This window comes from Neoarius graeffei, chromosome 19 (assembly GCF_027579695.1).
Source record: "Neoarius graeffei isolate fNeoGra1 chromosome 19, fNeoGra1.pri, whole genome shotgun sequence".
Classification (NCBI taxonomy): Eukaryota; Metazoa; Chordata; class Actinopteri; order Siluriformes; family Ariidae; genus Neoarius; species Neoarius graeffei.
Window position 1 is genome coordinate 29,070,191 of NC_083587.1, and position 15,984 is coordinate 29,086,174.

At 40.8% G+C, this 15,984-nt stretch overlaps 1 protein-coding gene across 3 annotated transcripts in view; it reads left to right on the forward strand.

Annotated features, from left to right (window-relative positions):
* Positions 1 to 15,630, forward strand: part of kcnb2b (potassium voltage-gated channel subfamily B member 2b) — a 205,894-nt gene extending 190,264 nt beyond the window's left edge. For 2 of the 3 annotated variants that reach the window (XM_060899960.1, XM_060899961.1), the window contains one exon: positions 11,884 to 15,630. In XM_060899960.1, the coding sequence (XP_060755943.1) occupies positions 11,884 to 13,899 (2,016 nt within the window). In that variant the 3' untranslated portion in view covers positions 13,900 to 15,630. The remainder of the gene's footprint in view (positions 1 to 11,883) is intronic. The other variant, XM_060899962.1, reaches the window with a different exon arrangement.
* The last annotated feature ends 354 nt before the right edge of the window (positions 15,631 to 15,984 follow it).

Consider the following 15,984-nt stretch of genomic DNA (forward strand, 5'->3'; position numbering starts at 1 on the left):
ATGTAGAAAATAGTCAAAATACAGACAATGAGTAGGGGTGTACAAACTTTTCACTGGTACTGTTTGACCTGGTGTATGATGTATGCATAGAAATTTCCCACCAATTCTAACCTGACATCCCTAACACCATGCTATGATACTGATATCGCATTTTTCTCCCATGACTCAATCATCATGTATAACAAAATAATTTCTAACAAAATCTCCTACACGCTGGAGCAGATCCTAAAGTGTTTTTCATCATGACCTTTCTCTTCTCTTGAATTTGGCCTTCAAACAAGGAGCTACCCACTGATCCATAAAACATCGAACCCAGAAAGACCAACACATCTGAGTGGCCAAGTCTCAGACCACACTCACAATGGAGGAAATAATTATTTGATCCCTTGCTGATTTTGTAAGTTTGTCCACTGACAAAGAAATGAACATTCTGTACATTTTAATGGTAGGTTTATTTTAACTGTGAGAGACAAAACATCAAAAAGAAAATACAGAAAATAACTTCATATAAAAGATATAAACTGATTAGCATTTCTTTGAGTGAAATAAGTATTTGAACCCTCTAGCAAACAAGACTTAGTATTTGGTGGCAAAACCCTTGTTGGCAAGCACAGCGGTCAGACGTTTCTTGTAGTTGATGACCAGGTTTGCGCACATGTCAGGAGGAATTTTGGTCCACTCCTCTTTGCAGATCGATCATTAAGGTTTTGAGGCTGTCGCTTCGCAACTCAGAGCTTCAGCTCCCCGCATAGGTTTTCTATGGGATTAAGGTCCGGAGACTGGCTAGGCCACTCCATGACCTTAATGTGCTTCTTTTTGAGCCACTCCTTTGTTGCCTTGGCTGTATGTTTTGGGTCATTGTCGTGCTGGAAGACCCATCCATGACCCATTTTCAGTGTCCTGGCATAGGGAAGGAGGTTGTCACTCAGGATTTTACGGTACATGGCCGCGTCCATTCTTCCGTTGATGCAGTGAAGTAGTCCTGTGCCCTTAGCAGAGAAACACCCCCAAAGCATAATGTTCCCACCTCCATGCTTGACAGTGGGGATGGTGTTCTTCGGGTCATAGTCAGCCTTTTTCTTCCTCCAAACACGGCGAGTTGAGTTAATGCCAAAGAGCTAGATTTTGGTCTCATCTGACCACAGCACCTTCTCCCAATCACTCTCAGAATCATTCAGGTGTTCACTGGCAAACTTCAGACGGGCCTGCACATGTGCCTTCTTGAGCAGGGGGACCTTGCGGGCACTGCAGGATTTTAATCCATTACGGCGTAATGTGTTACCAATGGTTTTCTTGGTGACTGTGGTCCCAGCTGCCTTAAAGGAACAGTCCACCGTACTTCCATAATGAAATATGCTCTTATCTGAATTGAGACGAGCTGCTCCGTACCTCTCCGAGCTTTGCGCGACCTCCCAGTCAGTCAGACGCAGTCAGACGCGCTGTCACTGCTGTTAGCAATGTAGCTAGGCTCAGTATGGCCAATGGTATTTTTTGGGGCTGTAGTTAGATGCGACCAAACTCTTCCACGTTTTTCCTGTTTACATAGGTTTATATGACCAGTGACATGAAACAAGTTCAGTTACACAAATTGAAACGTAGCGATTTTCTATGCTATGGAAAGTACGCACTATAATGACAGGCGTACTAACACCTTCTGCGCGCTTCGGCAGCGCGTTGATATCTGAGCTCCGTATCAATGCGCTGCCGAAGCGCGCAGAAGGTGTTAGTACACCTGTCATTATAGTGCGGACTTTCCATAGCATAGAAAATCGCTACGTTTCAATTTGTGTAACTGAACTTGTTTCATGTCACTGGTCATATAAACCTATGTAAACAGGAAAAACGTGGAAGAGTTTGGTCGCATCTAACTACAGCCCCAAAAAATACCATTGGCCATGCTGAGCCTAGCTACATTGCTAACAGGAGTGACAGTGCGTCTGACTGACTGGGAGGTCGCGCAAAGCTCGGAGAGGTACGGAGCAGCTCATCTCAATTCAGATAAGAGCATATTTCATTATGGAAGTACGGTGGACTGTTCCTTTAAGATCATTAACAAGCTCCTCCCGTGTAGTTCTAGGCTGATCTCTCACCTTTCTCGTGATCATTGATACCCCATGAGGTGAGATCTTGCGTGGGGCCCCAGACCAAGGTATTTCTTCCATTTTCGAACTATTGCACCAACAGTTGTCTCCTTCTCACCCAGCTTCTTGCCTTTGGTTTTGTAGCCCAGTCCAGCCTTGTGCAGCTCTACAATCTTGTCCCTGACGTCCTTAGACAGCTCTTTGGTCTTGCCCATGTTGGAGTCTGATTGATTGATTCTGTGGACAGGTGTCTTTTATACAGGTGTCAATTTAAGACAGCTGTCTTTAATGCAGGTAACGAGTTGATTAGGAGTGTCTAACTGGTCTGTGGGAGCCAGAACTCTTAATGGTTGGTAGGGGATCAAATACTTATTTCATTCAACGAAATGCAAATCAATTTAGATATTTTATAAATTGTGATTTTCTGGATTTTCTTTTTGATATTCTATCTCTCACTGTTAAAATAAACTTACCCTTAGAATTATAGACTGTTCATATCTTTGCCAGTGGCAAACTTACAGAATCAGCAAGGGATCAAATAATTATTTCCTCCACTGTATCTTATAAATATTGTATTGCTGTACTGGGTGTAAAAGCCAGGATGCCGTCGACACGTTTCTGAAGACTTTGATGTGCGTGAGATGTGTGACACGTGGCAGGAAGGCTTTGATTTTAATATGCACTTTCATCCAGATTAGATGACGTTCAAATGGCTTCCATGAACAATGTGGTATAATTGTGGAGTCAGTGGATGTTGTGTTCTGAAGATTGTGTGACGTGCATATGGCAAGTGAACGAAGTTTATGTACAAACACGTTACGCAGCCAAGTGTCAGGGGTCATTAAAAACAAGGCATGCCCAAACCAATGGCTTCACTGATGAACAGTGATTTTTATTTTTTATTTTTACCTCACCCGTGACAGAGTAAGCGGGGTGAGGTATTGTAATCAGTGTAGTTTGTTTGTGTGTCTGTCTGTTAACAATCTAGCATCTAGATGGTTGCACTGATTGACTTCAAATTTTCAGGGTAGGTGGGTAATGGTCCGTAGATTACCTGATTAAATTTTGGGGGTAATCGGGTCAATGTGATAACATATTTTCCACGGTTGTTGATAGGCAGATGTTTGCTATTATAAGCATATAGGAACTCCCATATATGCTTTCATTTGGCACCATGATCTTTGACCTTGAGTGACCTTGAAAGGTCAAACTCAAGGTCATGGATTTTCACAGGGCAGTAACTTGAAAACAGTTGATGGTAGACAGATATTTACCCTTATCAACTTATAAGAAGTGCCATATTGGCTTTCATTTGGCACCATGATCTTTGACCTTGAGTGAACTTGAAAGGTCAAAATGAAGGTTATGGGTTTTCAAAGGGCTATAACTTTAAAACGGTTCATGATAGCCAGATGTTTACCATTATCAAAATATAAGAAGTCCCATATGGGCTTTCAGTTGCTGCCATGACTTTTGACCTTGAATGACTTTGAAATGTCAAATTCAAGGTCATGGATTTTCATAGGACTATAACCTGCCAGCTGATGATTGAGAACTATTGCCATTATCAACATATAGGTAGGTATAAAATAAGTGCTGCTGGGCGAGATTTGTTTTGCCTGGCAACACTTGTTTCTGTAGTTGTAGAAATTGTCATGAAGTTTGAATAGCGCCACCTGCAGTACTGGAGCACTCATTTGTGACCCAATGATATAATAATGCAAAGTGTATGCATCTTCTTATGGAGTACCTGCTGGCGTTACTTTGGCAATGTGAGTGCGTAACAACCACAGATAGCATGCCGAGGCTTCACACGCTTTGTCCCACACATGGCAGCTGGAAGAGCTATGTGGATGAGCTTGTAACCTTCCCAAGGTGATTTCACCTTTTCATAATCCTCAAATACTTCATTTCACTGCTGAAAGTAATCACACAACAACACTTTCTGTATGTCGTTAACTTGAAAATCATTATTCGTAAAGCAGTAGGTCATTTATTTACTGGACATTTATTCAGGAAGGAAATGTCTTATGTCACATTTTATTGAGCAGTGCTTCAGGTCCCGGGAATTTCACTGACATGGTGTACAATTGTAATTGGATTTCATGGTTAATTGATGATGGTGTGTGGGAGAGTTTGCCAGAACTTCTCTTTGATTAACTCCTTTTATGACTTCTAGGAACTCAATTATGACCTGGTAATTTCTTTAACTTCTGATGTTTCCTCCAGTTTGTTAATTAAACTTTCATTCCTTCTTGAACTCATTTCTTTCTTTAACTTCTATAACTTTAAATTAACTGCTTATTTAAATGATAGAAATTTAATTTTTTATTTCACGATTTTATTTCTAAGTCATTTTTGTTAATAATAATAATAATAAAAATAATAATAATAAATTCTTATTATCTAAACTTTCTTTAGTCAACGACATTGCTTTTTATTTTATTTACACATTTTTCAGCTGGTCAACTTTCTTTATTATTTGATCTCTTTTTTCACTAAATGCACTTCTTATCTCATTCTAAATTCTCTTTATCTTCTTTACATTCTTTCTCTGCATGGTCGGATTAACGTCTCTATTGTGGCTGTGTGTGAATCCTAATGCATTTATGTACAGCTTTTGACCCACTAAAATCATCTCATCTCATTATCTCTAGCCGCTTTATCCTTCTACAGGGTCGCAGGCAAGCTGGAGCCTATCCCAGCTGACTACGGGCGAAAGGCGGGGTACACCCTGGACAAGTCGCCAGGTCATCACAGGGCTGACACATAGACACAGACAACCATTCACACTCACATTCACACCTATGGTCAATTTAAAGCCACCAGTTAACCTAACCTGCATGTCTTTGGACTGTGGGGGAAACCGGAGCACCCGGAGGAAACCCACGCGGACACGGGGAGAACATGCAAACTCCACACAGAAAGGTCTTCATCGGCCACGGGGCTCGAACCCGGACCTTCTTGCTGTGAGGCGACAGCACTAACCACTACACCACTGTGCCGCCCCCACTAAAATCATAATATGCCCTAATATTCCTGCACTTATAGGTTTTCTTAAACCACATCCCCGCACAAACACATACCCCCAGTGCATATCGGCTAATGCTAATACTAAGAATTATCTGTCAATAACAGGTTTACTCTAAGTAGCATTCACTCATGTGTAATGAAATGTGGGACAGAAGAAGATTTTTGTAAAGAAGTTACACACATGATCTCCTTTAAAAGGATCTACTCTGGATAGTACTGCAGTTTGAAAAAAGCCTCAGTTGTTTCTGCATCTGCATCCTTGTCAGCATTTGAGATTTCTTATTTTTTAGTACATGCAGTCCTGACGTTATTGAGACACTTGTATTAGTTGTAGGAGGAAGTACACTCACCGGCCACTTTAATAGGAACTTGTTCTTGATTTGAAGACTCCTGTTCTTGGCTGCAGGAGTGGAACCCAATGTGATCTTCTCCTGTTGCTTGTTGAGATGCTTTTCTGTTCACTATGGTTGTAAAGAGTGATTATATGAGTTACTATATCTGGCCAATCTGGCCATTTTCCTCTGACCTCTCTTATCAACAAGACGTTTCCACCCACAGAACTGTCGCTCACGCAATGTTTTTTTGTTTCTCGCACCATTCTGTGTAAACTCTAGAGACTGTTGTTTGTGTGTGAAAACCCCAGGAGATCAGCAGTTTCTGAAATACTCAAACCAGTCCATCTGGCTCAAACCAACACCCATGCTACAGTGAAAGAAAGTCACACTTTGAGATCACAATTTTTCCCATTCTGATGTTTGAAGTGAACATTAACTGAAGCTCTTGATTTGTATCTGCATGATTTTATGGATTGTACTGCTGTCAAGGGATCGGCTGATTAGAGAACTGCATAAAACCGCAGGTGGGTGGGTGTTCCTAATAAAGCATCTGGTGAGTGTATGCAATTGAGGAATATGTTCATTATAAATCTGGAAAGCTCACTGAGAAAAAAAAATCAGTTATTAGAATTGCATTGCGAATAGTGGTGCTGTCTCACAGCTCTGGCTTGGGATATAATCTGTGTGGAGTTTCTTTTCATGGTCTCATTGTGTCCCTGTGGGTTTCCTCTGGGTTCTCCAGTTTCCTCCCACCTCCCAAAAACATGGTAGTTGGTGGACAAGTTATGATCAATTTCACTAGGTGTGAATGATTATGTAAATGAATGAATGTCTCTAGCTCCAGATCCAGGATAAAGCAGTGACTGAAGATTAATGACTGCATTAATATATCAAAGCATGGACATAGAGAGGTATTTTTGCACTTGGTGAGTTGTACTTGGAGTCTATTTTTGCCATGAGCGATGTGCCACCAGAAACCTACAGAAGACAGCATGACTCACCACTCGTCTGAAGACAAAACAGTAGAGGAATGTCCTACTTTGCTGGTTCGTCCTCATGGCCTCAGGGACAAAACCCCCTGAACTTTTTGAATTGCAGGAGAGAGGGTCAGTCTTATTGTGAAGGTTATAACAAGATTTGCCTCCAGTAGTTATTAGGCTGTCGAAAAGAGTGGACTTTAAATCAGAAACTTACAGTGGTGCTTGAAAGTTTGTGAACCCTTTAGAATTTTCTATATTTCTGCATAAATATGACCTAAAACATCATCAGATTTTCACACAAGTCCTAAAAGTGGATAAAGATAACCCAGTTAAACAAATGAGACAAAAATATTATACTTGGTCATTTATTTATTGAGGAAAATGATCCAATATTACATATCTGTGAGTGGCAAAAGTATGTGAACCTCTCAGATTAGCAGTTAATTTGAAGGTGAAATTAGAGTCAGGTGTTTTCAATCAATGGGATGACAATCAGGTGTGAGTGGGCACCCTGTTTTATTTAAAGAACAGGGATCCATCAAAGTCTGATCTTCACAACACATGTTTGTGGAAGTGCATCATGGCACGAAGGAGATTTTTGAGGAGCTCAGAAAAAGTGTTGTTGATGCTCATCAGGCTGGAAAAGGTTACAAAGCCATCTCTAAAGAGTTTGGACTCTACCAATCCACAGTCAGACAGATTGTGTACAAATGGAGAAAATTCAAGACCATTGTTACCCTCCCCAGGAGTGGTCGACCAACAAAGATCACTCCAAGAGCAAGGCGTGTAATAGTCAGCAAGGTCACAAAAGACCCCAGGGCAGGGCTCTAAATTAACTTTTTTTCTTTGTGTCCCCCAGTGGTCCCGAATTATGTGTTGTATTGTCCCGAATGGAAGCAATAGTGTCCCCATTTTTTTTCCTCTCTGAAATAACCAGTGGTTAATATTATCATATGAAGTTACTATTATATTTGTAACTATGCGATTTTGAACCCTTTATATCATTTTTACAATAAGTCACAAGACACAAGCGACACATGTCCTATACATCATCTACTTCAAAATTACAGTTATTGCATTTTCAGTTTATTAAACTTTGGCGATCTCACTGTATGAATAGATACCCATTTATTTAAAGGGGCCAACTAGCTCATTCAGAAAATGTTTCAACTCCCTACATCTGCAGTACACTTTAGTTGAAAATAAGACCCCTTTTATGTTCATTTCATCTACTTATACCTTGAATATCTGTTGGCACTTATAAGGCCAACTTATAAATTTTCACCATTACCGTTATCCATTTTTATGAACTTTCCGTTATCCATTTTATGAATTTTCGCTGCCGAAACGTGGGTGCAAATGTTAGCAACATCAACATAGTGCCAGGTCCTAGCCTAGTTGTGCTGCTGACTGACTAAACTTTCTGAACTAGAAAGACACCAAGAAAACTCACTTATTCTGTTGAACGGTATCTTCCGTCAGTATCATCCACATCATTCCTGTTGTATTTTATAACGTGTCTAACAGTGTTCATTAAGTTCATTCAGTTGCTAGCGTTGCCTGCAGACCAGGCGATGACACTTTGGATCCTGAAGGTCCCGGAGACGTTATGTCTGGGCTTTCAGTTTCTTCCCCGCGGTCGGTCCGCTTCAACCACTTAAGCATTTTTGTTCTGGCAAGAGTCGGCGCAGCGTGTGCGGTAGCAATTCCATTCCAAGTCCATATAATGCGGACACCGGCCGAAGATTCTAGAACAGAATGCGCTGCTCTGTAGACTACTGATGCAGGTGCATCGAAAGTGTAGCTACTATGTATATTTCGCTGTTAACGTTTTAAAATTAAAATTGACAAATTAGGTGAATGTCTACGTATGTGTTACGGCTTTGTAAATAATATTAATGTAGAACTTTTTTTCTAGATCTATTTTTTTTCCATTGTCCCGGGATTGTCCCAGATATGATAATTTTGTGTCCCGATGACATTTTTTATGGTCCCCGGGACGTCGGGACACCGTTAGTTTCGAGCGCTGCCCCAGGGTAACTTCTAAGTAACTGAAGGCCTCTCTCACATTGGCTAATGTTAATGTTCATGAGTCCACCATCAGGAGAACACTGAACAACAATGGTGTGCATGGCAGGGTTGCAAGGAGAAAGCCACTGCTCTCCAAAAAGAACATTGCTGCTCATCTGCAGTTTGCTAAACATCATGTGGACAAGCCAGAAGGCTATTGGAAAAATGTTTTGTGGATGGATGAGACCAAAATAGAACTTTTGGGTTTAAATGAGAAGCGTTATGTTTGGAGAAAGGAAAACACTGCATTCCAGCATAAGAACCTTATCCCATCTGTGAAACATGGTGGTGGTACCGTAGTATCATGGTTTAGGCCTGTTTTGCTGCATCTGGGCCAGGACGGCTTGCCATCATTGATGGAGCAATGAATTCTGAATTATACCAGCAAATTCTAAAGGAAAATGTCAGGACATCTGTCCATGAACTGAATCTCAAGAGAAGGTGGGTCATGCAGCAAGACAACGACCCTAAGCACACAAGCCATTCTACCAAAGAATGGTTAAAGAAGAATAAAGTTAATGTTTTGGAATGGCCAAGTCAAAGTCCTGACCTTAATCCAATTGAAATGTTGTGGAAGGACCTGAAGCGAGCAGTTCATGTGAGGAAACCCACCAACATCCCAGAACTGAAGCTGTTCTGTATGGAGGAATGGGCTAAAATTCCTCCAAGCCGGTGTGCAGGACTGATCAACAGTTACCGGAAACGTTTAGTTGCAGTTATTGCTGCACAAGGGGGTCACACCAGATACTGAAAGCAAAGGTTCACATACTTTTGCCACTCACAGATACTGTATGTAATATTGGATCATTTTCCTTGATAAATAAATGACCAAGTATAATATTTTTGTTTCATTTGTTTAACTGGGTTCTCTTTATCTACTTTTAGGACTTATGTGAAAATCTGATGATGTTTTAGGTCATATTTATGCAGAAATATAGAAAATTCTAAAGGGTTCACAAACTTTCAAGCACCACTGTAAATTTATCCATGGTTCCTCCAGCAGAAATGTGCATACAGTTAGTGAGTTGCTAAAAAAAGGTCCTACTTTGGAAAGCGCCAAATAGTTTCCTTTGGTGAGGATTATATTTAGATGTAGGCATAGCATTAATTAACTGTATTAATAATGCCAGTGGAAGGTCCTTACAAGGATAGTAAGGCAAATGTATGTGTGTGCATGCAAAAGGATGTCACAAAGTCATCATCATTATTATTATTATTTTATATTTTATATTGAGACACCGGGCGGCACGGTGGTGTAGTGGTTAGCGCTGTCGCCTCGCAGCAAGAAGGTCCGGGTTCGAGCCCCGTGGCCGGCGAGGGCCTTTCTGTGCGGAGTTTGCATGTTCTCCCCGTGTCCGCGTGGGTTTCCTCCGGGTGCTCCGGTTTCCCCCACAGTCCAAAGACATGCAGGTTAGGTTAACTGGTGACTCTAAATTGACCGTAGGTGTGAATGTGAGTGTGAATGGTTGTCTGTGTCTATGTGTCAGCCCTGTGATGACCTGGCGACTTGTCCAGGGTGTACCCCGCCTTTCGCCCGTAGTCAGCTGGGATAGGCTCCAGCTTGCCTGCGACCCTGTAGAACAGGATAAAGTGGCTAGAGATAATGAGATGAGATGAGATATTGAGACACCTCTACTGTACACTGTATGGGCAAAGTTGTGGACCCCTGACCATCACACCCACATGTAGTTCTTCCCCAAACTGTTGCCACATATTTGGAAGCACACAATTGTATAGGATGTCCTTGTGTGCTGTAGAATTACAATTTCTTTCACTGGAACGAACAGGCCCAAACCTGTTCCAGCATGACAATGCCCCTGTGCGCAAAGCAAAGTCCATGAAGACATTGTTTGCCAAGTTTAGACTGGAAGAAATCAAGCATCCTGCACAGAGCCTTGACCTCGACCCCACTGAACACCTTTGGGATGAATTAGAACATCGACTGCACCCCAGTGCCTGATCTCACTAATGCTCTCATAGTTGAATGATCTTCATCACTCCAAAATCTCGTAGAAAGCCTTCCCAGAAGAGTGAAAGCTATTACAACAGCAAAGGGGAGTAAATCTGGAATGGGATATTCAAACAAACACATGTTCAGGTGTCCATAAAACTTTTGTCCATATAGGGCAGATTCATTCAGAAATGTAATTGTAAGTATAAATCAGTGTTCCTTATACTAGAAATGTAACCATGACAAAAATGAAAAATACTTCAGATTAGATGACAATAAGTTTCCATAGAACTGTAACAGATTCCACCTCGGCTGAAAGGCGCATACAGTAGTCACCACTAACAATATAATGCATAAATATTTCAGCTTATCCTAAGAAATCGTAATGAGTTCTGTACATGCCAAGTGCTTTTCGGGTTTTGAATTGTAAATTACTTGTAGCTAACCTGAATTGAAATTTCTTTGCACACCTCCTTTAAAGGAATTTGGTTTTATAACAGGAAATGAAGCACTAATGGAGGGACATCATACTTGGCAAAAATCAATAGCTGCAAAGAAAAACTAATGAGTTACATCAGATTTTTACCTGCAGCCATTTCACCCACTGAGGTTCAGACAGATCGTAATAATATATATATATATATATATATATATATATATATATATATATATATATATATATATATATATATATAAAATAACGTAATCATCCAATGCCCAATTCTAAAAACCATTCAAAAATGTAATTCATATGGTTTTTGCTTTGTACACAAAAGCACAAATAATACAGATAAGATAGACATTGCATTTATTACTCCTCCTATATAATGGATGCTTGATTTCTTAAAACCCTCTGGAAGTTTAATGGTTTGATCAGAGGTTACTTGTCCTTTATCACCAAGATGGAGGCAGGATGTGAAGTACAAAGTGATTTTACAAGTATGGCTCTAATACACACTGATCAATAATGTTTGATTCCCGGGACTGGCAGGAAAAATGTGAGGGGAGTTGAGTGAATGAACAGCATTTTCCTCTCCCTCTGTATCATGGCTGAAGTGCCCTTGAGCAAGGTACCTAACCCACAACTGCTCCCCGGGTGCTGTAGCATACTGTAGCTGCCCACTGCTCTGGGTATGTGTTTGTGCTCATTGCTCACTTGTGTGTGCATGCGTGTGTTCACTGCTTCAGATAGGTTACATGTAGAGGAGGAATTTCACTGTGCTTGAGTATATGTGACAAGTAAAGGCTTCTTCTCTTCTCATAGAGGTATTGCAGTAATTGAGGCTTTTATGGAGCAAAAAAAAAAAAAATCACATAACTGTGTGTAATAATAAATAATACTTTGACAAGTGGTGTAGTATAGTTTTATAGCACTTAAAATTGATACGCTTCTCTCTCTCTCTCTCTCTCTCTCTCTCTCTCTCTCTCTGCAGATCTTGGCTATCATCTCTATCCTCTTTATCATCCTCTCCACCATCGCCTTGTCTCTGAACACGCTACCTGAGCTCCAGGAGACAGATGAGTTTGGTCAGGCAAACGATAACCCCCAGCTGGCACACATCGAGGCCGTATGCATCGCCTGGTTCACCATGGAGTACCTGCTGCGCTTCCTGTCTTCACCCAACAAGTGGAAATTCTTCAAAGGACCTCTAAATGTAATTGACTTGTTAGCCATCTTACCTTATTATGTCACTATATTTCTGACCGAGTCAAACAAGAGCGTGTTGCAGTTCCAGAATGTGCGGCGTGTAGTGCAGATTTTCCGCATCATGAGAATCTTGAGGATCCTTAAGCTGGCAAGACACTCTACCGGACTCCAGTCACTTGGCTTTACGCTCAGGCGGAGCTATAACGAGCTCGGCCTGCTCATACTGTTCTTAGCAATGGGAATTATGATATTCTCAAGCTTGGTGTTTTTTGCTGAGAAAGATGAAGATGCAACAAAATTCACAAGTATACCAGCTTCATTTTGGTGGGCCACTATCACCATGACGACTGTTGGATATGGAGATATCTATCCACAGACGCTTCTTGGTAAAATAGTCGGTGGGCTTTGCTGCATCGCAGGCGTATTGGTGATTGCTTTACCCATTCCCATCATCGTCAACAACTTCTCGGAGTTCTACAAGGAGCAAAAGCGTCAGGAGAAAGCCATCAAGAGGCGAGAGGCCTTAGAGAGAGCAAAGAGGAACGGCAGCATCGTCTCGATGAACCTGAAAGACGCCTTTGCCAGGAGCATGGAGTTAATGGACGTTGTGGTAGAGAAGAGTGAAGACAAACCTTCCTTTGATAATCACCTGTCTCCAAGTAGGTGGGGAATTCCAAAGCGTGCTTCCTCAGATGCCAGTTTAAGACCATTTGATAGAAAGAGTGGATCACAGGAGTGTTTTAAAAGCTCAAGTCCACAGCATCTTAATGTTCAGAGACTAGAAGAAATGTACAATCAGATGAGCAAGGCACGATCTTTATCAGATCTTGACAAAAATCAGAATGCTGCCGGGCCAAACCGGCAAGCACAGAATGCCAAATCTGATCCACAAAGGTATAGACCTGCTTCAGATGTACCAAACATGGCGAGCATTGACAGCTTTGCAAGCTGCACTGCTGAGCTCATAGAAGGTAACAAGTTGGTCCCTTCTTTTAACACAACAGCTCAACTTGAGCAAAGTCAGACTGAAGTGCCTCCACTTTGGGACAAGAAATCACCATCAGATGTGTCCCAAGTCAGTCCAGAAGAGGCTGAACAGTTTGAATACAGGTCTGAAAACCAAGTTAGTCAGGTAGCATCTGAAGAAGATGATGAGTGCTTTGTGGAGAACACTACAAATTTGGTGGAAAGTGGTCATCCAGTTGAGACATCATTGGACATGTTCCAAATTAGTCCTGAAGAGATAAGCCAATTTGATTACCCGCCTCATGGTCATGTAACATATAAGGAAGATGAAGAGTGTATAGTGGACAACACCACGTATTTAATTCAGCGCACTAACCCAGACATGACAGTAAATTTTCTAGAAAGTCAAGATGATGCTCCTCTGACACCTCCAAGCACTTCCTCTGCTCAGGAACTCAGCATCAGTCTTCTGGAAGACGACGACTCACCGGAGCAAGAGTTCTCTCCACTTTTTTCTGAATCAGTAATGCTAACTAGAATCCCAGAACAAGGACTAATCCTTTCTCCAAAGCTTCCAGTTGGTGATTTCCATCCAAATGAGACTTTATCGCTCCTCAAGGAACATGAGCGAGCATCCATGGAGGAGGACATTGCTGGCAGTTCGGTTCCTTCACCCAAATTTACTGCACAAAACTGCACTCAGGACGGAGTAGGTGACAATGCAGAGGGAAAAAACGAAAGCAACCAAAGTGGACACAAAGTAGAGAATCACATGTTTACGCCAGAGATTCATCTCATGCCGGGAGACGGGGATATTTCGCAAACTAGCATGTGAAACACTGGAAGATGAAAAAAAGAGGCATGGAGGTGTAGCAAAAGATATTTTTGCATGGCATGAAAATGAAAAGGTCATTATATTTATGGCATTGTCTGCAGGAAATATTAAAACAGTCTTCTTGGAAAAAGAACGTATTTATCGGGAAAAAAAATCACAATCCTGCTGATTCATACAAACTCGAGGACGAACAAGAAAGTGGAGAGGGGCAGAAAAAGCATGCATTTCAAAAACTTATGTTTACGGTGCTTAGTTTGCTGAAAGCGCTTCACTGTAAATACACTGAAGACTGAACGATGCACATAGCCACAGAGGACACAAGAAATTCAAATCCAACTTATTTATTTAAATATCGTGCTTCAAAGACTGAAAAGTTGCAAAACAGCAACGTACTGAAACATATCATTACACAGTAATGCAATGTGTACCATGACAGAGCTGTTTTTTTTTTTTTTTAAGCGTATAGTCTGTGATATCTACAACATTTTGACTGGTAATTTGCAAGTTGAGTTAATTTCAGATTTAATGACCAGAAATTAACTGTCACGCTGGTTCATAGATATTTGTATGAGCAGATTTTCTTACTTAGCTAGCTAGCTAGTTTTTGGATGTTAATCAATGTTATGCTAGCACACTAGGCAGCTAGCATAACTCAGGTTTTGAATGTGTATAATGATAATGTTTGTCAGACATTTTGTTTAGCAAGAAACACTAAACATCAACATGCTAAAGTGGCAGTGTAACTCGACGTCTGTACATCTCACCTCCTTCTCATTTTCCATTCACTTATCCTAGCTAGCTTTCTAGGTTGAGCATTTCTAGATATAGCAACTAGCATAATACTGAGCAGCTAATAGAAATTCCGAGGTACAAAGATGGCTACCTTTAATCGGTTTTAACAACTGATCTTTTATATCGTGACAAGAGGTCTGAATCTAATCTCAATCACTGTATACTTTATTGGGAACACCACACCAGTACACCTGTACATTCATATAGTTATCTAATGCGCCAATCATATGGTGGCAGGAGCACAATCTGTTGTAGCCCATCAAACGTGTTATGTGTTTTGAGAAGCTTTTCTGCTCACCACAGTTATAAAGAGTGATATTTTGATTTTACCAGTCTTGATTTACCTCTGACCTCTCGAATCAACATGCCGTTCCACCCTCAGTCCCTTTCAACCAATGGGTTCTTGAACCGGTTCTGCTCAGGATTCTTTGAACCTTGGTGCCAGGTAGTGAACCGGCCCACGTTTTCACCAGTTTTGAGTGGAACCATTGTAATCAAGGATGCATTATGAACAGAGGGTGTTGCACAATTCACAACAGGAGTAAACAGTAGAAGCAAGACGGCGATGTTCATTGATTACCTCCAAGCTTTTGTTCTGTTATTGCAGATATTTGTTTTCGGTCCATTTTTTTTTTCTGAAGATGTTTCCTTTTCTGTTGCATTCTCCGTTACTGCTCTCTGCTTCCTCTTCAAACTAATGACACACCCATTGATGTCATGGTTTGCGGTGGAAAAACCAGCTATATTTTGCGTCTAGCTGGGAATCAACTTTTCAGGTTGTGAACCAATTTATTTTCGGTCAAAATGCTCTGAACGGTTCAAAATTTGGTGCGTGAATCAGAACGGAACCCGTTCCCTGTTGGTCGAAAAGGGGTATTGGAGCTACTTCTCAGTGAATGTTTTTTTGTTTTTCACATCACTCGACGTAAATTGTAGAGACTGAGATCACATTTTAGTTTATTATTCTGATGTTTAATGTAAACATTAACTAATCTGGATCTGAATGATTTTTTTGCATTGTGCTTGATATCCACAGCCACATAATTGGGTAATTACACAAATGTACAGGTTTTTAAAGTCTGGTAGTGTATGTTCTGGTCATTAAATCTTCTTTTTAATTCAGCATTAATAATAATAATAATAATAATAATAATAGGACCAAAATGCCATATTTTAAAATAAAAATTCAGTTCCACTTTCAACACAGAATTATGCTTCCAAAAATTGTTGCATGTTTAAATTCCTTTCACGCCCCTTTTCCATCCACAGGCTGGAGCTGATTCTGGTTCGATT